At 40.1% G+C, this 23,112-nt stretch overlaps 1 protein-coding gene across 4 annotated transcripts in view; it reads left to right on the forward strand.

Annotated features, from left to right (window-relative positions):
* The window catches only part of LOC123507130, a 181,419-nt gene that overhangs the window by 5,939 nt on the left and 152,368 nt on the right, over positions 1-23,112 (forward strand). For 2 of the 4 annotated variants that reach the window (XM_045259739.1, XM_045259743.1), the window contains exons 1-2: positions 4,139-4,273; positions 7,974-8,049. In XM_045259739.1, coding sequence (XP_045115674.1) covers positions 4,245-4,273; positions 7,974-8,049 — 105 coding nt within the window. In that variant the 5' untranslated portion in view covers positions 4,139-4,244. Of the gene's footprint in view, positions 1-4,138; positions 4,274-7,973; positions 8,050-22,457; positions 22,588-23,112 lie in introns of those variants that run through there. The other 2 variants (XM_045259740.1, XM_045259741.1) reach the window with 2 other exon arrangements.

Here is a 23,112-nt window from a genome sequence, read left to right on the forward strand (position 1 = left end):
TCTCGTTTCGTGGTTGTAGTGGTGATACATACATGGTGTGTTTTTTTTTTCTTAATTTTTTTCTTGTTTTCTGTATTTTCCTGTTTTATTTTTGTTTTTGCTTTGTTTTGCTTTTTTTTTCTTAAATTTTTTGTCTTTTTCCTTTTTCTTTGCTTTTCCTTCTTTTTTTTTGCTCACTTTTTATTTTTTTTCCTTTGTTTTTCCTTCTTTTTTTGCTTTCTTCTTTCTTTCCACTTTTCATATTGTCTTCCTTATTTTTCTTTGTTTTTTCATCCTCTTCATTCTTCTAGCTATCTTATCTTTTCATTTTTAGTTTTGTCTTCTTTCTTTGTTTTTCTTTCGTCTTCATTTTTTGCTTTTCTCTTTTTTGAAATTTTCAGTCTATTTTTTTTCCTTCCTTTTTTTTATTTTCCTCTTCGTTCATTTTTTCTTTGATTTTCCTTCCTCTCCTTTTTTTTGCTTCTTCCTTTCTTCCACATTCGTTTTCTGTTCTTTCTTTTCTTTTTTTTTTCCATCCTAAACTTTCATCTTTGTTTCCCTCTTTCTTTCGTTTAACCTTCCACGTTTTTGCTTTATGCTATTTAATTGTTCAATCCCTTCATTTTCTTTATCTTTCTTTCATTCTTTTACTTTTCTCTCATTCTGTCATTCTTGTTTTTCCTTTTCCTTTTAAATTTAACCCTTTCAATTTTTCTCTTCTTTCCTACTTTGGTCTCTATATTTCTTTCATTTTTCCTTTCTCTCCTTTACTCTTTTCTAATTTTTTCCTTTCCTTTCCTTTTATTCTTTTATTTTTCATATTTCGTTCTTTGATATTCTTTTCTTTTTCTTTTATTTATTTATTGCTTATTTTTGTGTCCTACTCAGCCCAGACGCAGTGCAGGTAGTTTCACCGCTAGCCATCTCTCTTCTATTGCAGTTATTCATCCTCTACACCCCTCCCCACTTTCCTAGAGTTACTGAAGTACTCTCTCTCTCTCTCTCTCTCTCTCTCTCTCTCTCTCTCTCTCTCTCTCTCTCTCTCTCTCTCTCTCTGTGTGTGTCTGTGGTAAAGTAACGTTTATTGAAGTCTGTTGTTCTGGGAATGATGGAAAGTTAGGTAACATCTGTAGAATAACGAAGAGGTGGACGAATAAAACGAAAAGAAGGACGAATAAAACGAAGAGACGGACGAATAAAACGAAGAGGTGGACGAATAAAACGAAAAGAAGGACGAATAAAACGAAGAGACGGACGAATAAAACGAAAAGAAGGACGAATAAAACGAAGAGACGGACGAATAAAATGAAGAGACGGACGAATAAAACGAAGAGACGGACGAATAAAACGAAGAGACGGACGAATAAAACGAAGAGACGGACGAATAAAACGATGAGATGGACGAATAAAACGATGAGATGGACGAATAAAACGATGAGATGGACGAATAAAACGAAGAGGTGGACGAATAAAACGAAAAGAAGGACGAATAAAACTGAAAGAAAATTCGTGTGGGAGATTTTTCGTTTCCTTTTTGCTTTGTCTCCTTGTCGCGTACTATGATGGTTCTCGAGACTAGAGACTCGAGACTATCACTTGCCACCAGAGTGAATGAATGAATGTCGTGTGTATGAGTGTCTGTCGCTTTGTCTGTGGGATTGCTGGTGTGGTATATACAGAGCTCGTATTCAGAAACGCTTTGCTCTCTCACCACGTCTATTTTCCAAGACCAAAGAGACGACTAGCTGGGTTTTCAAGGCAGTTTCTCCTTTTGACCTCTTCAGCACTCGGACGCATTCTTACCTTGATTTTGTGTATGATTAGACGATTTTATTTACTTTAGGAAAGGTTTTAAGTATTGGGACGCATTTTTACCTCTAGTTTGGGTAAGATTAGACGATTTTATTGATATTAGGAAGAGTTTTTGGAGGTCAGAAGAATAATTGCCAAAGTCTTCTCTATTTTAATCACCAACATAGATTTCTGAAGCTATATAAAATTATCAAATAGTAAACAGAATGAATATAAAAATGAGTTCATGGTATTAAAAGGGTTAATGACCAGAATCTTTACTACTTTACTACTTACATAAGCTCCTGAAGCAGTATAAAATCCCTAAATGGTGAGTTTTTTTGTATGATTAGACGATTTTATTTATTCTAAGAAGGGTTTATGGAGATCAGAAGATAAATGGCTAAAATCCTCACTATTTCAATCCCTACATAAATTCCTGAAGCAGTATAAAATCACTAAATAGTAAGCAGAATGAATATGGAAACGCGTCATAGCACTGAAGGGGTTAATAAACTACAAATCTTGCCAAACTATCACCAGAACCATAAAAAAAAAAAAAAAAAATAGTATCTTCAACTGTAGCCTTTGGAAAGCGGTGATGGTGAGACAGCAAAGCGTTTCAGAATACAGGCTCATAGAAAGGTAGGCATATGTTTATTTATTTATTTATTTATCTATTTATTTACAACTGCGCCTCAAAACGTAGAGACAGATGAGTGAAAGTGAGAGACGAGAGCTCCTGAGTGATAAGGTGAAGGGAAGGAGAATGAAATGAGTCTTGTTGTATGATTCTATTGTATCAAATTGGGTGCTAAAAGTTTTTGTTTGTGTAATTTTCATCATTTATTATTCCAGTTACCTTGTTTGTCGTGTTCGTGTAATATCATTTGTTGTGTCATTTTAAGATAATTGTCTCTGTCTGTCTGTTTCTGTCTGTCTGTCTGTCTGTCTCTCTCTCTCTCTCTCTCTCTGTCTCTCTCTCTCTCTCTCTCTCTCTCTCTCTCTCTCTCTCTCTCTCTCTCTCTCTCTCTCTCTCTCTCTCTCTCTCTCTCTCTCTCTCTCTCTCTCTCTCTCTCTCTCTCTCTCTCTGTGCTGCACGTCTGTAATCAGCCAGCCATCCAGCCAGACAGACAGCCTGCCAGACAGACAGACACACAGACACACAGACAGACAGACAGACAGACAGACAGACAGACAGACAAACAAACAGACCACCTCCGAACCGGATGAGCAAACACCGTCACTTCTTTGTGCAAATTCAACAAAAGAGGAATAAAATATTCAAGTGGCACCTTTTACTTGTCTGTCTGTCTGTCTGTCTGTCTACCAGTTCCTGTCTTTCTACCTATCTGTCTTGTCTGTCAATATCTGTTTCCTTCGGTCTGTCTGTTTAAGTAGATAGTGTATATGTAGCCTTTGCATGTGTGTATGTATGTATGTGTTTCTATAGTGTGTGTATGTCTGCCTGTCTATCTGTCTGTCTGTCTGTTTGGAAGTAATCACAGCATAACACAGCCGTTTAATAGTATTCTCTGCTGTACTGCAAGTGTTTGAATTAGAAGCAACAACCTCCATCACCTCCTTCACCTCACCTTAATCCCCTGGCTGGCTTAACCAATTCCACCGTGCCTGCATCCCCACCTCCCCACCGTCCCGCCCTTTGCTCCCCGCCCGCTGCTTCCCGCCTGTCCTTGAGTGGCTGGCTGCGGCGGATCGTGGGGGTTGCAAGGGTACATTGAGGAATTTAAACTATATACAGGGTTATCTTGCCATCTACAGGGCATTTATCGTAGAGCAGTAGCCTATGCATGCCTGTGATTCAATGTTATCGTGTTGTGTCGGGATTACTGATAAAAAAGATAGGCAAACTGACACACACACACACACAGGTGCCTTCTCGTTTTAGAAAATTCCGAGTGGTTTGTTATTTTTAATTTTACTACAGTGTTATGAAACTATATAAAAATGTAATGTATTTGACCTGGTTCATTTAGGCTACATTTTCATAAAGCAGTTTTGGTTCGTTTATAGTGTATTGAATTATCGGAGTGCATTTAGGCTAGATAAATGGTACACTAAGGCAACGGTGCACTATGTCTGAACATCTTTTATAATGCATCAACCATTATACCCTCCATACTGACTCAACGTCTGGATATTTAATCGAAATCTCCGTTAGTGCGTTGACCTTACTTTAAACCTTCCCGCCTCGGCCTGCCTTCAACGGCTGAACCAAATGACCACTTCATTACCAAAAACTTTGACAAATATAAAAAACATAAACCCACCTAGAAGATACCTTATTAAATCTTACATCTTTGAAGTATAGTAGAAAGATGATAATAATTTAGATAGATTTAAAAAAGAGGAATGTCCTGTCGGGTGGCGAGTCAAGCGAGCATCCTGGAATGTTTACATCAGCAGCGAAGAGAGGCAGGAAGGTGTGAATAGCTCTAGTGCACATCATCACCATGCCAGGCAATAATAAGGTTCCGGACAGGTAATACAGTGTTCTTGGTGCTTCTGTGGTCTCATCTCCTTGTATATTTAAAGCTCACATTACCTGATTTACCTGGAAATTGAGAGAATATAGCAATTAATGAGTTATTACGTCTAAAATCTTCCTCTTCTCTTTTAAGTTGTCTGATTGGGTATATGAATTAAATCTGCAGTGTTTTGGGATCCAGTATATTTAGTTTGTGTGTTTGGTTGCCTACTTGCATTTCTCGTGCCTGGAAAGTGGAGGGGTAAAAGGATTATTGTTATTGTTATCTTCCCATTTTCTGTGGTTTAAATGTCTTGGCTCGTATTAAATCCGCGTTTTGTAATATTTATTCTGGTGACTATTTGGTGATTTTATACAGCTTCAGAAACTCATGTGAGGGGGATTAAAATAGTGAAGACTGGCTATTAATCTTCTGACCCCCATAGACCCTTCCTAATGTCAATAAAAGGGTCTAATTACACTGGAAATTCATGATAAAAGTGCGTTCCAGTAAAGGGTTTAATGGTGGAGTGCTGCTTGGTGCTGAAATTCCTACTACAGGTTTGAAAATTTGAATCTGTGGCGGGTGACTGGGTGACTGCCATATTGTTGAGGTCAGGTCAGGGGGAGTGCTGGGCTGACCCTTCTGACCTGTGATACGTGCCTGACCTGACATGTTGGGAAGTGGTGGCTCTTTGAGAACATATTGTGGCGCTGTCAATGTTTTTTTTTTTTTTTTTTATATTTTGTCATGCATATTTTAGATACACATTTTATTTTCATTCATTTTAGTTTTATGTGGGTCAAATTTATGGTTATGCTATTGTGCTATGTGAAATTATTGTGGAAATCTGCATCCTACTAATTTCTAGATAATTCTTCTCATGTGAAGTGTGTGGAGGCAAAGGAGCAAATCTGCTGAATCATAATATTAAGATTTATGTGTTTTTTTTTATTGTTAGAAGGGGAAATCTGGCGAAGGGCAACAAAAATTATTAAACAAAAATACCTAATTAGATGCCAGTTCCCTTGCATGTTTGAGAGAGTTAACCAAAAGAATGGGATAAGTGTCTTAAAACAGGCATCGGGAACCTTTTTTGCCGAGAGAGCATGAAAGTGAAATATTTTTAGATGTATTTTTATGAGAACCACGTCATGTATTTTTTAACACTGAGTTCAACTAAATGTGTCCTTTTTTCACAGTAAGACCAAATATTTCAGAGTATAATGGAGTTATCCGAATTTATTCTTTTTACTTACATTATACTGAAGCTAACCAATGATAAATACTTCTTACCAAGGTGACTATTGTGACTTGTGATGGTACATGGTTTTGCTGATGGCTTTGTAGTCAGAGCCAAGGCCAGAACCGTCTAGCAGCCAAATCGCTCCGGTCTGAACTCCGCCAGTCTGCAGGGTTTTGTTAGATTCCAACGAATCCATGCAGAATGGTGGGGGCGTGCTAACTAGTTTTTGAGGAGTAGCCATCCCATCTTTACCGTGTATAATCTTTGGATTTAAAGAGGCAGGGAGAGAGTGTGTTTTGCTCCTGCCAATGGCACATACTTTAAGATGGCAGCGGAATTATTCATTATTTATCGTGTTAAGAAATAATGGTAAAGATTTTCTCTGCGAGCCATATCTGGCTCACAAGCCATAGGTTGCTGACCCTGTCTTAAAATCTCCCTCTTCATTGAGTTCAGGTCATAGGAATATGGAAATACAGAAGTAGGCAGGAAGTTCCAGAGCCTGGTAAGTTTTGCAATGTTGTATTTACGCGTCAACATCCTGGTATTATCCTCTCTGTATCTCCACTGCTTTGGTCTAATTTCACTTAGTAATCTAAGGCAAGTTATACTGGGATGCATTTTTACCATGAGTTTTGGTATGTTTAGATATTTACATTAGGAAGAGTTTATGAAGGTCAGAAGATGAACGACCAGAGTCTTTAATATTTTAATCCTCACATAAGTTTCTGAAGCTGTATAAAATCACCATATAGTAAACAGAATTTGTATGAAAACACGTCGTAGCACTGGAGGGGATTAAGAGAGAGGTTTCAAGACATTTATCCCATTCCTTTGGCTAACTTCCTTGGATCTGCTAGGGGACTGGCATCTCAGTAGGCCTTTTTTGATTCCCTATATTACATAAAAAAGAGAAAAAAACTCGTGGCTGATTTTTATGCATGATGAAGACTACTCACAATTCACAAGGTAGGAAAGAAGGGAAAGCTGACCAAGGGCAAGAAAAGGAAAAAAAAAAGGTCCACTAAGTTGCCAGTTCCCTTGTAGGTCTGAGAGAGTTAGCCAAAAGAATGAGATAAATATCTTAAAACCTCCCTCTTAAATGAAGTCAAGTCATAGGAAGTTGGAAATACAGAAGCAGGCAGGGAGTGCCAGAGTTTATGAGTTTACATGCCACATACCTACATACTTGATGCTGGTGAACTGACTGCACAGTAACTCTTTCACATACAGAATAGTTAACAGTACCAGAAGTAATACAAGAACTCTTAATATGCATCTATAAGGAGTAGAGGCTTTAAAAGGAACAGCTCACATGGTTGGCTACCTTTAGTTACTGTGGTATTACAGTTAACTGCATATTACGTATATGAAAGTAGGGTATATAGGGTAGCACGGATCTGCAGGTACGACAGTCTCCAATGAATTATTGCAATAGAGATGTTGTTAGGAAAGACTGAGTTATGTACCTGTGCAGAATACCAAACTTTTCCTGAGTGAGTACTGCCTGGTTCCAGAAAAATTTCAATTCCAGTAAATATCAATTTATTCACATGAAGAACACACAAATGAACTAACAACAAGGAACATAACTTAATTCAATGTGAAGGATGCATTTGTTTCTTTTCTACTAGCTGATCAATGCTGGATTATCTTGTGTAAGGTAATATGAATTTGATTTAACTAAAAATCACATGTGATCCCAAAAGTGCTCATGTACCACCTGGAAGGCCTTCATGTAGCACTAGTGGTACTTGTATGGCAGGTTGGGAACCACTGCGTTAGTTGAATCAAGCTTCTTAGATTGTAGTAAAATTTTGACATCATAAGGCGTCATAGTTGGAATTAGTATGCTAGTTCAAGGTAGAAAAGAAATATTTGTTGATCAGCTATGGAATTGCTATGTAGAGAATAGTTTTTTTTATGTACTAAGAGAGAGAACTACGAAGGGCAAAAAAAACTATACTGTATTAGAAAAAAGGCCCACTAGAATTGCAGTCTCCATGAAAGATTAGAAAGAGTTAGTCAGAAGAGAGGCTTAGTCAACAAACTGTAAAAGGACAGGACATGAGGAGGAGTGTGATGCCACCTTGAAAGAATAGATGGTGACGTGTGCTGTTTTGGAAGGATTGCAGAGATAATGGTGGTGGTTTTACGTAGTGATTTGACTCTTTACATGTACAGTACAATGGAGGCTACCTTCTGCTTTATTGATGGCATTTCCAAGGAGTTGTTGATGATGATGATGATGATGATGATGATGTTTGTTTGCTCTGGGAAGGTGTGGTGACAATGATGATGCATTTTTGTAAGGCTAGTTGATATGATGGTGATGATTAAATGTGATGTATGTAATGATGATAATGTATGTGTGTTGGTGTCTATGTATATACTACCATGAATACACTGTATCATGCCCCTCACTCATGACTTTCCCTCTCCCTCTCTCTCTCCGTGGTGTGGTGCAGGTGGGAGAAGTACACCAGCATGGGACGCATCATCCCAGGCACACGCTTCATCTCGTTCAAGGTTCCTCTGCGGCAGGTGAGTGTTCTGTTTAACCTCTCTAACTTAATTTATTTTAATTTTACTTAATTTAACCTAACTTAATGTAATATAATGTAATCTAACCTAACCTAGTGTATGTTTTTTTTAATTTTTTATATAAATGGAAGAATCTGGCCAAAATATGATAAAAATTAAATTAAGGTTGGTTGGTTTTAGTTCTGGTATCCATCACATCTGATGCTCTCCAGAACGTCAGCCAGGTGAATCCAACTCCCCAGTGTGGCTCCCTAGCCACAGAAGTAACCTTCCAATAAACACTAAACACCTTAAACTCAGCAGCCGGAGCCAGACTTAATCTGTTGATCTCAGCAATGCCAGGCCAGCACATTACATTAAAAAGACCTACTCAGATGCCAGTCATTGAGCAGGTCTGAGAGACCTAGCTGAAAGAAAGGGATAAATGTCTTAAAGTGTCTCTCTTAAATGAGCTCAGATCATAGTAAGATGGAAATACAGAAGCAGGCAGGGAGTTCCAGAGTTTACCTGAAAAAGGAATGAATGATTGAGAGTACTGGTTAACTCTTGCATTAGAGAGGAAGAAGAAAGTCTTGTGCAGTGAGGCTGCAGGAGGATGGGAGGCATGCAGTTAGCTAGATCAGAAGAGTGGTTGGTATGAAAATAGCAATAAAAGATAGCAAGAGATGCAACATTGCGACAGTGAGAAAGAGTTTGAAGACAGTCAGTCTGAGGAGAGAAATTGATGAGAAGAAAAGCTTAACTCTGAACTTCATAGAAGTTATTCTAGCAACAGAAAAGATGTGAAGTTTCCAGTTTAGATTATGAGTAAAGGACAGACTTAGAATGTTCAGTACAGTAGAGGGGGAGAGTTGAGTGTCACTGAAGAGGGATAGTTGTCTGAAAGGTTGTGTTGAGTTGATAGATGGAGGAATTGAGTTTTTGGGGCATTGAACCATAGTAGTACTTGTTTATTTGTTGCTTGTGAATATTTTTGGAGCTAAGGTAAGTGTTCATGTGATGGCAGGGTGACATGGTACATTTCTTTCCTTTCTTTTTTTATATTGATGTATTAAAGATCGTGAATTTAATGTTTAGCATTGGGTTCACTGTTTTATTGTTTTATATGGACACATTAGTGATCTTTCATTGAGAACCCTTTTTTTTTATTATTTTTGTGCCATTCCTGAGGATTGTAATCAGTGGTAAGTGATAAAGATTGTTTCATGTGTTGTCATTTGCAAAACACATGAGGTATGTTGCCTTTGTGTTGGTTATCTCTGTGGCCAAAGTACTGCTGTGCTGGTGTTCACTCATGCTGGTGTGTGGCTTATTGTGAGATTATGACAAAGCTTGGTGAAGGAAAAACTGTACTATTGAGAGAGAGAGAGAGAGAGAGAGAGAGAGAGAGAGAGAGAGAGAGAGAGAGAGAGAGAGAGAGAGAGAGAGAGAGAGAGAGAGAGAGAGAGAGAGAGAGAGAGAGAGAGAAAAATTGTTACCTCCTAATAGTGGGGATCAATAAAAAAAACATTGGGAATATATAGGTTTCTACTATACATTAAGCTGGGACAGGTCTTTGTGCATGCGTTTTAACTTCCATTATCATCCTCACCATTTATCTTACCTAATCTTCCTGTAAAGGTTTCTAGTCATTCAGCACCAAGAGCCTGATTACTGAGTCTGTTTCATTCATCCTCCACTTGATTTGAGAACCACTTCCTCTCTGTCTTTAATCCCTTCAGTACCATGACTTGCTTCCACATTCATTCTGCTTATTATTTGCTGATTTTATTGATTTTACACAGCTTCTTATGTAGGGGATAAAAATAGTGAGGACTGGCCATTAACCTTCCGACCTCCATAGACCTTTCCTAATGTTAATAAAATGGTCTGATCGTACAAATCTCAAGATAAAAATGCGTCCCAGTACGGAAGGGTTAAAGGTACACCTATCTAGAGTGAACCCAGCTTTTTCTGTCCCATCCTGATAATTGTTCCTGTCCTGCAGACCTTTACTGTCATCCTTTTTTTTTTTTTTTTTTTTATTTGGGTGGGGAGATAGAATAGGTTGGGTGAAAGAAGAAGAAGAGTTAGTGATAGTGGAAGAATAGGTTAGGAAAAATGAAAGAAAACTATGTGACCTGCATTTTAAACGTGTCTGTAATACTGTGGAACCTAATTAGCTAATGGTACTGTAGACTTAGAAATTATAGACTTGATTTTATTTATACATTTACTTATTTATATATTTATTTATTTATTTTTTATGCAAGAAGGGAAGCTGGCCAAGGGTAACAAAAAAAATAATAAAAAATAAAAAAGAGACCCGTTTAATTGCCAATTCCCTTAAAGTTCAAATAGAGTTAGTCAAGAGTGTGGGACAAATGCCTTGAAACCTCCCTCTTAAAAGAAATCAAGTCACAGGAAGATGGAAATACAGGAGGCAGGCAGGGAGTTCCAGAGTTTACCAGTTTACTCGATGATCGTTTATGATTCACTGATTTTGAGCCCATGAACAGGATGAAATAATTAAAGGCGAACGTTCTATAGGACTCAAATGATTAGTGACATATCATTCATAGGTATTTATAATTTAGTAAGAAATAAAGAAAAATAATAGTCCCCCATGACAAAGGCGAAGTTTTCTATATCCTAATGAGTCGTAGAAAATGGAAGCGTTTTTAAGGTAGACTTACATTTCCTTACACTTATTAACCCCTTCAATGCTAGGACACATGTTTACCTTGAGATTTGTGTACAATTATACCATATATTACATTAGGAAGGGTATATGGAGGTCAGAAAATTAGTGGCCTGAGTCTTCACTATTTTAATTCCCCACATGAGTATCTGAAGCTGTATAGAATCACCAAATAATAAGCAAAATAAATAGAGAAATGCGTCGCAGTATTGAAAGGGGTTAAGTCAGTCGTGTATAGTATTGAGACTTGCATGATTAGTGTTCCTTACTTGTTCCTTCATAAAATTCTGGCCCAATGAAGGGGTGGGAGAAGAAAGGGTGATGAAATGGGAGGTGTGGTGGGAAGAAGAATAGATGGGTGATGAAGATAGGAGGAAGGAGGTAAGAGGAGGAAATGAGGGAAGCGAAGCGGGAAAGTTGTTGTGGAATGAGCGAGAGGGAAAGGATTAAGTGATGGATACGAAAAAAAAAAGTGAAGAAAAGGACGGGAAGAAAATGAAAAAGAAAAAAAAAAAAAATGGAAACGGGAAAATAAATGTGGTCTCTCTCTCTCTCTCTCTCGTTTTCGCTGACGATGTGCAGACGTGCTGTCGCCAAGTTATTTTCGTTTTATTGCTTATTTATTAGTATCGCGTGTGTGTGTGTGTGTGTGTGTGTGTGTGTGTGTGTGTGTGTGTGTGTGTGTGTGTGTGTGTGTCTGTGTGTCTGTGTCTGTCTGTGTGTTTGTGTGTGTGTGTTGGTATTTTCTCAACATTATGCACACAAGACACGTTCTGGTTTCATAATATATACTGCTTTATATGAGAAGGTAATTGATTTTGTATATAAACTCTCTATTCACTATTGACTACAGTCATCCATCCATCTATTTATTTATCTATCTATCTATTTATTTAATTTTACTTATCTATATCCATCTATCTATCTATCTATCTATCTATCTATCTATCTATCTATCTATCTATCTATCTATCTATCTATCTATCTATCTACCTCTCAGTCAGTCAATCAGTCAGTCCTTCCATCTACTACAAAGCTTTTTTTCTCTTTCTCTCTCGCCTCTCCACCCCAGCAGCTGACCAACCACTAACACCCTACCTCTAACCAGCAGTAATCCATAAACAGCCGCCACTAACCTCGCATCAATCCATAACAAGCCATTGCCTCCACGCATACTTCATTAAGCCAGGCGTAGATCATAACAACACCAAACTTTTCTGTACTGGTTTGTTGTTGTTGTTGTTGTTGTTGTTGTTGTTGTTGTTGTTGTTCGTCTTCGTCTTCTCTTCGTCTTCTTCTTCTTCTTCTTCTTCTTCTTTCCCCTCCTCCGTCCTTCCTCCTGGTGCACATTACAGGGTGACGCAGTAAGTTTATGATGTACAGGGTGTTGTTGTTGTTGTTGTTGTTGTTGTTGTTGTTGTTTTCCTCTCGTTTCCCCTCCTACATATCATTACAGGGTGACACAGTAAGTTTATGATGTACAGGGTGATGATAAAGTGATAACGTGTACAGGGTGGTTCAAAAAGTTTCTAATATACAGGGTCACCTAAAAAATAAACCTTAATATACGTGCAGGGTGACTCAAAAGTTACTAATGTACAGAGTGGTTTGAAAGTTTCCTACAAAGTGATCCTAAAGTTACTAATGTACAGGGCGACTCAAAAGTTGCTAAATCTATACACAGGGTGACTCGGAAAGTTTTTTAATGTACTAGGTGATCCAAAAATGGTTGAAGCAGACAAAAAGATCACTCACTAATGTTCTTTTGAGAGAGAGAGAGAGAGAGAGAGAGAGAGAGAGAGAGAGAGAGAGAGAGAGAGAGAGAGAGCACCACTACCACTTCTACCACCACCACCACCACCTAATTAAATCTGAAAAGTCCCTCTCGTTCTCCCCGCCGCGTGAATGTCTCTAGTGAAGGTAATTACTTTGATGAATGACTGTAACACTGCCGCCGCGCACGCACCCACACACACGTACACACGCACCCACCCACGCACACACCCACAGAAGTAATGAAAGGGAAGCAATACCCTGCCACACGCACCCCCTAGGAAGGCCACAGGGGCGAAAAACACGTGTGGAATCAAAGAAAACTCACCCGTGTTAATATTTTGAGGCGACAATGGGCGATAATAGGGAAGTTTAGCGTTTATTTCCATTTTCTTTGTTTCTTAATATTGATGAGGCAGTCACTTCCTCTCTCCGTTTTCTGTTCGTGGTCAGCCGCTGGTATTGTTACAGTCCCCCCTCCCCCTCCTCCTCTTCTTCCTCCCTCTCTTCCTCCTCCTCCTCCTCCTCCTGGTCCTCTTTTGTCTCCTCTTGTGACCTCTTAACCTCTCCATTCCCTGTATTAGAAACGGTTCCTGTCGTCTCTCTCTCTCTCTCTCTCTCTCTCTCTCTCTCTCTCTCTCTCTCTCCAAGGTCTCAGTGGACACGCTTTTTCAGGTTTTAGGGACATTTAGGTGAACGTCAGCGCCTCTTCATTTAGGGGGAGTGGTGGTGGTGGTGGTGGGCGTAGTAATGGTGGTGAAGGTAATGGTAACACACATTCTCTCTCTCTCTCTCTCTCTCTCTCTCTCTCTCTCTCTCTCTCTCTCTCTCTCTCTCTCTCTCTCTCTCTAAATAAGCCATACATTAGAAAACTGTAAAGTATCTGAACGAGTGAAGCGAAGTAAATAAATAGACATGCACACATACATACATACATACAGACAGACTGACAGATACATACATACATACAGACAGACAGATATATACACACACACATACAGACAGACAGATACATACATACATACAGACAGACAGACGAGCATGAAGAGACACTAAAAATGAATATAAAGAACAAAGTAGAAAAAAAAGATGAATTAGACAGAGAGAGAGAGAGAGAGAGAGAGAGAGAGAGAGAGAGAGAGAGAGAGAGAGAGAGAGAGAGAGAGAGAGAATCAAACCCCCGTCACATCACATCTCCATACAATTCCCCCGTCAATCTCTGGGGTGCCCTGGAGTGTTTCTCCTTCCCTGGGTGTTTCTGCGGGGAGGGCAACTCACCCCACCCCCGCCACCGCTCTCCCCAGCCTTCCCTCCCCCAGCAGGCGCCGCAGCTCACGCCCTTGGGGTCATCAGTAATTCATGAGAGAAGGCACCCGGGGGAACCATAGGGGAGGTGGTGGTGGTGGTGGTGGTGGTATTAATAGTTGAAGTTATGGGGTTGTGGTGTTGGTGGTGGTGGTGGTGATGGCGGTGGTAAAATGCTGGTGTTATTAATTGTTGAAGTTAAAGGGTTGTGGTGGTGGTGGTGGTGGTGGTGATGGTGATGGTGGTGGTGGTGGTGGTGGTGATGGTGGTGGTGGTGGTGATGATGATGGTGGTGGTAGAATGCTGGTGTAATTAATTGTTGAAGTTAAGGGTGGTGGTGGTGGTGGTTGTGGTGGTGGTGTTATTGTTGTTGATATCCATAACTTCCTAATCTAACCAAACCAAGCCTCGTCTAAGTTAACCTACTACTACTACTACTACTACTACTACTACTACTACTACTACTACTACTACTACTACTACTACTACTACTACTACTACTACTACTACCACTACTACCACTACTACCACTACTACTCTACTACTACTACTACTACTACTACTACTACTACTACTACTACTACTACTACTACTACTACTACTACTACTACTACCAAAACCTTATAGGCATTTTATTGATAGACAATTAAAAAAAAAGAAAAGGAGGAATAGAGAAGAAATGAAGGAAGGGCTGCAGGAAAGAATGAAGGGAAGAACAGAAAAGAACGAATGGATAGATGAAGAGAAGAAATGGAGGAATGGAGAGAAAGAAGGAAAAACAAAAGAAGAAAGGCATATAGAGAAGAGAAGAAATAGGTAGAGGGATGGAGGAAAGAAGAAGGGACGAATGGAAGGAAGGAAGGAAGGAAGGAGGGAGTGGAAAGAAAGAAAAAGGAAACAAGAAAGGAGGAAATAGAGAGAAGGGAGAAAGGAGGGAATGAAGAGAGGGAAGAAAGGAATGAGAGGAAGGAAGGGAGGGAATGGGGGGAACCGTGGGCTCTCAGCAGGAAGGGAGAGAAATGGGAGGAAGATTTATCAGTAGGGAAGAGGAGAATTGTGGTGATGTATGGTATTAGGGCCTCTCTCTCTCTCTCTCTCTCTCTCTCTCTCTCTCTCTCTCTCTCTCTCTCTCTCTCTCTCTCTCTCTCTCTCTCTCTCGTGTTGATGTTTTTGTTGTGATTAATATCAGTTAACTCCTCTTCCTCTTCCTCTTCTCTTCTCTTCTCTTCTCTTCTCTTCTCTTCTCTTCTCTTCTCTTCTCTTCTCTCTCTTCTCTTCTTTCTTTTCTTTTCTTTTCTTCTTCTTCTTCTTCTTCTTCTTCTTCTCCTCTTTTCTTATCTTTTGCCTCCCATTCATCCTTTTTGACAAGACAGTAAGGTGTTATGTCCCTCATTCTGTCTTCACCTCCTCCTCCTCCTCCTCCTCCTCCTCCTCCTCCTCCTCCTCCTCCTCCTCCTCCTCCTCCTCCTCCCACGCAGGTGACAGGTGAGGGTAGGTTATCAGAGCGGCTGGCATTGTGTGGCTGAGAGGGCAGTCAGGGATGGATGCCCCTGTGATAGTGCTTGCTCTCTCTCTCTCTCTCTCTCTCTCTCTCTCTCTCTCTCTCTCTCTCTCTCTCTCTCTCTCTCTCTCTCCTATTTTCACTACGTTTCTTTGTTTGTTTGTCTTTATTTGTCTGTCTGTCTGTCCGGCTTTGTCTGTCTATCTGTCTGTCTATTTTTTTCCCGTCTTTGTCTGTCTGTTTTTTTTCCTATAACTGAGTTTGATCTTTCTTTATCTTGTCTTTCTTTTCAAATTGTTTTCCTTCTTGCTTCTTTCTACCCTTGCCTCTTCCCTCCATTCCTCCTCCTCTTCACACTTTTTTTTTTCTCTCTCTCTCTCCTTCCCTCCATCCCACACAATCAATCTTCATTCCTCAGATTAAGTGGTGGTGTGTTTCTAGGCAATTATCATCTTTTTTTTTTTTTATCTACTACTACTACTACTACTACTACTACTACTACTACTACTACTACTACTACTACTACTACTACTACATTCCTTGATGATGTATATATTGACAAAAGTAAATATTTAAGTACTTTCACGCAAAAAAAAATCTCAATTATTACTTAAGGAAACTTGAATACCGAGAGAAAGTTGGCTTGAGTATAACAAGTTTAGGTTTTGGTGGTGGTGGTGGTGGTGATGGTGATAGTGGTGACGGGGAAATATATATGGTGTAACTTTTTATTGTTACTATTATTATTATTATTATTATTATTATTATTATTTCTTTATTTCTTTATCTTTTTAAAGTTCTTAGTGGGGTTCGAACTCAGGCGCCCAATACTCAATGTTCCCAAGACCGTCACTGTATCCACTCTGCCACGGTGACTGGGACGGGTGCAGGGTGGGTGTATGTTGGGTAGACGGTGCCATGTAGGTGTAGGTGTAGAGAGAGAGAGAGAGAGAGAGAGAGAGAGAGTTGGGATGGTAGTAGTGGTGGTGGTGGTGGTGGTGGTGGTGGTGGTGGGGGGTTGGCATGTCAATAATTGTGGTCAAGGGAATGGGATGGAAAAGTAGAGGCAGTTATGGGGGCATTTGTCTCCAGTCGCCCCTTCTCTCCCTCTCCCTCTCTCCTTCCTACTTTTCATTCCTTCCTATAACCTTCCCTTCCTGGCGTGTCCTTCATCCTCCACCTCCTCTTCCTCCTCCTCCTGTCTGTCTGTCTGTCTGTCTGTCTGTCTGTCTGTCTGTCTATCTATCTATCTATCTATCTATCTATCTATGTATTTATTTGTGTATCTATATGTCTGTCTGTCTGTTTGTCTGTCTGTCAATCTGTCTGTTTGTCTGTCTGTCATCAAGGAATAGAAATAATGTATTTTTTATTCTTCATTTACCTTTTTATTAGTTTTGTTTAGATAAGAATGGACGAATAAGATTTTTTTTATTTTTCATCTTTTTCTTATTTTATTCTTATTTGTATTTCTTATTTATATTTCTTCTATATTTTTTAATCTTCATCTTCGTTCTCCTTGTCTTCCTCCTCGCCCTCGTTTACCTCCTCCTCCTCCTCCTCCTCCTCCTCGTGGCGGCCCCCTGGGAAGAGAGGCGTGTCTCCGGAATTAGCTGTTACCCGCCTCTATAATTAGCAGTGGACAACCCGCAGTAATGATTCTTAATGTCGGCCCGCCCTTATCAGATGCCCCAGAGAGAGAGAGAGAGAGAGAGAGAGAGAGAGAGAGAGAGAGAGAGAGAGAGAGAGAGAGAATTTATTTTGATGTTTACGTATTTTATCTGGACACAATTTTTTTCTTTTGTTTTTGTAATGTTTCGTGTGTGTGTGTGTGTGTGTGTGTGTGTGTGTGTGTGTGTATACAAACATAAACAAATATATTGATAACGATAATTATGAAAGTGATTGTGCTAATAATAATAATAATAATAATAATAATAATAATAATAATAATAATAATAATAATAATAATAATAATAATAATAATAATAATAATAATAATAACAACAACAATATGTACCTTTTATACCCAACAACCATTGATGGAGAACTACATGATGACTTTGTGGTATTGAAGTAATAGCCATAATCTTCAAGTGTGAAAACGTCTAAATAAAAAGAAAAAAAGTCAAGTTACAGACATAAATATATTAATGGTTCCCTCAACACTGCTTCTTTCTGTAAGTACGCGTTTTGAAGCTCCTCAGGTGTGAAGACGAACGAATAAAAAGGAAATAATGAAAGAAAAAGGAAAGGTTAATATTTTCCACTCTATCGTACTGCTTTCTGTGTAACTATGTATAATTATGATGCTATACAAAATTAGAGAGAGAGAGAGAGAGAGAGAGAGAGAGAGAGAGAGAGAGAGAGAGAGAGAGAGAGAGAGAGAGAGAGACCACGAACACCACACAAACACACCACGAACACCACACAAAACACACCACGAACACACCACGAACACACCACGAACACTACGAACACACTACGAACACACCACGAACACACCACGAACACACCACGAACACACCACGAATACACCACGAACACCACACCACACAGCCTGTCTCCAACCCTGCCTTGTGACCCTCAGCTTAGAGAAAGGTAAAACATAAATAAAATAAACCAGGTGAATATTTACTTCTACCAGCACTTCACTTCTCCCTTCACCCGTATAACGAACGATCTCAGCCTACACATCACCTTACATTCATTTCCAGTTCTAGTGTCCGTGTGGTTGGTTTGCCAGTGTTGCTCCCCGCTGCGCCAGCCTAAACTCTCTCAGCGGAGGGTCACTGAACAGGTTTGGAGATAGGCTGTATGGTGGTGTGTTCGTGTGGTGTTCGTGGTGTGTTTGTGGTGTTCGTGGTGTGTTTGTGGTGTTCGTGATGTATTCGTGTGGTGTTCGTGCAGTGTTCGTGTTGTATGTGGAGGCAAATGTAATGGTTGTGTTGATTATTGTAATGGTATCGTTTGCTTTACTGTTTCTAATGGGTTTAAGGTTGAAATGTTGAGGTTTGGTGGAGCTAGGAAGGAAGGAAATGGTTCTCGTAATGGATGTGTTGATAATGTTAATGGTATCGTTTGTTTTACAGTTTCTAATGGGTTTAAGGTTGAAATGTTGAGGTTTGGTGAGCTAGGAAGGAAGTGGTTGTCAAATGGAGTGGTTGATGAATGGACAGGACTCAGTAATCAATTTTTTTTTTTTGGGGGATGAGTTTTGTCGCGGTGTTCATTCTGCATGAACGTAAAGAAAGAAAGAGAAAAGTATGGAAAAAATAGATAAATTTAAAGGAAATAGATAAAAAAAATAGTAGATCATAAAGGTAAATAAATAAAGAGTGAAAGGAAAATAATAGAAACGAATGAAATACAATTATTTTAACTACTACTACTACTACTACTACTACTACTACTACTACTACTACTACTACTACTACTACTACTACTACTACTACAATTACCGTAGGGGAAGAAAGCAAGGTGTGAGACAGAGTGTTGCTTACCTGGAGTCTTCTCGCTAATGAACAGGTAACACCAACGTTAATTACTACTTGTCTCAACCTGGTGATGTCTGCCCCTCCCCGCTCCCCCCCTCTCTCCTTCCTTCCCCTTCTCCCTCCCTCCCTCCCTCCCTCCCTCCCTCCCTCCCTATCAGTCACCCTCACCTGTCTTCATAACATCCTTTTCCTCCCTCCTCCATTATCTCGGTGAATTTCTCTCTCTCTCTCTCTCTCTCTCTCTCTCTCTCTCTCTCTCTCTCTCTCTCTCTCTCTCTCTCTCTCTCTCTGATTTTTTGGTTTCTATATTGTTTTTCTGTAAAGTTTTCAAGAAATTTTGGTTTAACTGGATTTTTTTTAACCTTCATTTTATGTTTTGTTTATTTATTCCTATATTTATTTGTTTATCTTTTTATTTATTGGTTAATTTTGGTTAGTTTGTGTGGTAATTATTTTATTTTCCTTGTAATTAAAGAAAAACATGATTAAGCTTACTCATCTATCTATCCATAACTCTTCCTCTTCCTCTCCTCTCCTCTTCTCCTCTCCTTTTCTCTTCCCTTCTCTTTTCTTCTCTTCTCTTTTCTCTTCTCTTTTCTTTTCTTCTCTTGTCCTCTCCTCTCCTCTCCTCTCCTCTCCTCTCCTCCTCCTTCCCCACTTCCTGTGTTTGTATATAGTGAAAAGAAAAGAAAATAGGAAGAGATGAAGGAGGGAAAGAGAGAAGGAAGAGAGAGAGGGAGGGGTAAAGGAAGGAGAAAGATAAGCATGGGAAGATCTTGATGACCTTTTCTTCCCCCAGAACTAAGGTCACACGAACTTAGGTTACAGTAGGTCGCGTGGGAAAAAAGAATGTATAGTCTGTGTACTCTGAATTGGCCTCTTGGTTCAAAGCAGAGTGTAACTTATTGAGGATATAATTGATTTGACGTGCATAATACTTGATCCCCACTCTTATTATCAGGACAGACTACAGTTTGGTTTCAAGATCTGACACACACACACACACACACACACAGGAGCACTTTAGAGTAGACAGACTATAGTACTGTATACGTAGGTGGGTTGGTAGGTGGGTAGGTAGGTGGGCGCTGCTTTTCCCGCTACATGGCGTCGTGGTATTGAGATTTGAGATTCGAACCCTGAAACATGTAATTCTGAGCTCCCCTTCTTTTGTACCAGTGTGTCAGAGAAGAGAAGAAGGAAGGGAGATGGGAGAGAGAAACTAGAGGAGGAGGTAGGATGGGATAGAGAAACGGGAGAAGGTAAGCTTTGAGTAGGAAGTGAAGGGAGGAGGAGGAGGAAACAAGATGGGAGGGAGGGAGACACTGGAGGAGGTGGTAAGCATTGAGAAGTGAAAGAAGGAAGAAAGAAGGAAAGGAGATGAGAGGGAGGAAGAAACTAAAGGATTAGGTAAAATTTGAATAGGAAGTGAAGGAAGGAGGAGGAGGAGGAGGAAAGGAGATTGGAGGAGGTTAATTTTGAGTAGGAAGTAAAGGGAGGAGGAGGAGGAGGAATATGAGGAGGAGATGAAGGGATATGGGTGGAGGAAAGGAATTGGACGAGCGTGGGAGGAAAATTAGATAAAGAAATAGAGAGATAAGGAAAGAGGAGGAGAAGGAGGAGGAGGAGAGAGGGGAGAAGGAAGAAGTTAAGTAAAAGATGGAGATAGAGAAACGTGAAGGATGGGAGGAAAGATAGATAGATGGAGGAGGAGGAGAGAGGGGAGAAGGAGGAAGTTAAGTAAAAGATAGAGATAGAGAAACATGAAGGATGGGAGGAAAGATATATAGATAGATGGAGAGAGAGAGAGAGAGAGAGAGAGAGAGAGAGAGAGAGAGAGAGAGAGAGAGAGAGAGAGAAAGGAAGAGAAGAGAGAAAGATGGAGATAAGGGAAGATGAAAGAAAGAAATATCAAGAAAGAAATAATGAGTGGAGAAACGTGAGAGGAAAGTAAGATAAAAACATGAGAAAATATAGGAGGAGGAGGAGGAGGAGGAGGAGGAGGAGGAGGAGGAGGGAGGTCAAGATAAGAGAGAAGATACTAATCACTGTATTATTTCAACTAAAGATATTGTGTTGTGGTCTTATGGGTGGCGGAGGGCAGTATTTTTGGTGTGTTTGTAGATACATTATGATGATAGGGAGATTAAAGATTGAAGATTAGAGATAGCAGGGATAATGGTCTCCTCCTCCTCCTCCTCGTCTCCCTCCTCCGTGTGTTATTTATGCTTTTATTATGCATTTCTGCTTTTATCCCTCAAGACATGAGTGAGATTCTTCGTGGGTGGTGGTGGTGGTGGTGATTTTTTTTGTTTTGTTATGTTATGGCCTATAACGCCTTCAAGTGTATGGGAAGCGCTGTTCAGGTTTTTATTTATAGTGGTACCCATATTAGGACCCATATCACCCCCCAAGCGCATCTAGAACCTGGGTATCATGGTGACATACAGGTAACTTTAAACCACTCGACAAATGGCAAAGTTTCAAGGCGGTATGGGGCTGGATTCGAACCTACGCGAGGTCACCACTTGTGAGGTCTTGTCATTTTCTACCTTTGCTTCTTCCTTGCCCCCCCCCCCTCTCTCTCTCTCTCTCTCTCTCTCTCTCTCTCTCTCTCTCTCTCTCTCTCTCTCTCTCTCTCTCTCTCTCTCTCTCTCTCTCTCTCTCTCTCTCTCTCTCTCTCTCTCTCTCTCTCTCTCTCTCTCTCTCCAGCTATTTTCTTTTATTGTATCTCAGTGTTGGTATTGAAGTATTAGAAATCGTGTGAATTTTTTCCTTTTATTTAATTTTTTTTTTTATCATTTGGTCGTGAAGGATTGAGATGTTCCAAATCTTACAACAAATTATATCGCTACCTAGTATAACGCTTAGTAAGGGACCGGAATTAATCCCTTCAGTACTAGAACGCATTTTTTATCATGAAATTTAGGTGTGACGATAATTTTATCGACATTAAGAAGGATCTATGGAGGTCAAAAGATTAATGACCTGGGTGTTCACTATTTTAATCCCCACATAAGTTTTTGAAGCTGTTTAAAATCATCAAATAGCAACCAGAATAAATGTTAAAACGCGTCATGGTACTGAAGGGGTTAAAGGCTCAGCTGAGTGGCGGCGACTGATCTGTGATGGCTTCGATGCTGCTTCATTCTCATGCTCGTCTCTACTCTCATCGCTGTTAGTGTGATCAGAGAAAGTAAGAAAGGCAGTTTTTGATATAACGTAATAGTACTAAGCCCCTGAACCTCCCCGCCATACACGCTTCATGGCTGGAAAAATAGGAAAGCATCGTGCATAAACTGCCAGGCTCTTTTCATAGTACGCATCACACACCTCTTATTAAACAATGAGTGACCAATGGCCTACCCTGTTGAGTGCCGCCACAGGCCAATCAACACCTACCACCTCTCATCAGACTCGTGCGTCGTGCCGGTGGAGGCGTCTCCCGTTGCTGCTCCGTTTGGTGCCTGACGGATTGTGCCCTCCTAGTGATAGGTGGGTTTTCTTTGTTCTATGTGCGTTATCTGCTGTATAGTGGACACTGCACACAGAGACATGCAAGCGTGATACTTAAAGGACAGAAGATGCGAGGAATACGTGACTGGCGTGGTGCCGATGATATAGAACGGCGCTGACCTGCCATTGCCACCTTCCACGCTGCCCTTTTATCATGGTTTCATTGGTATAACCCTGGCTGGTGACGCCTACAGCTGTGGTGCCTCCGTGAAGGACGTGGTGGTGGTGCTCTGTGCGCCCCGTGGTCCTCGATGGTTGTTAAAAAGGTCAGTCAATAATAACTTGTGGTAAGGAAGGAAGGGAGGGAGGGAGGGGACTAGTGAATATTCGTTCATTGTAGTAGTTGGTCGATCAAACCACCTTAACAGTAACGTCATAATTTCCTTGACTCGCTAATCAATGAGTAACAAAGGCGCGGCCAGTCCAGTCAGCTGAAGTTGATCGGAAATGCCATCCCGCGTGGCGAGCTCCCACATCATTGGCGGGTCATTGGTGAGGCACATGTCCCACTGCCCCGATCTCTGCCCGTCCAATATTTACACCCGAGTGATCCCCTGACGAGTGGCAGTGCCCATGCGTGTCTCGACATCTTTTTAATTGGATCAAAAACACTAAATCAACTCTCGATGTTTCCAAACACATTATATGGTATCTTTTCCAGTCATGTCCGAGTCTCCCAAGATTGACTTTTTTTTTCTTTTCAATTATTTGCTTGATGAAGTTAATGAATGCAAGTTTTTAGGTGTCTGTTAACAATAAATTGAAATGGAAATCACACGTAGCTATGCTAA

The sequence above is a fragment of the Portunus trituberculatus genome, chromosome 21 (assembly GCF_017591435.1).
Source record: "Portunus trituberculatus isolate SZX2019 chromosome 21, ASM1759143v1, whole genome shotgun sequence".
Taxonomy (NCBI): domain Eukaryota; kingdom Metazoa; phylum Arthropoda; class Malacostraca; order Decapoda; family Portunidae; genus Portunus; species Portunus trituberculatus.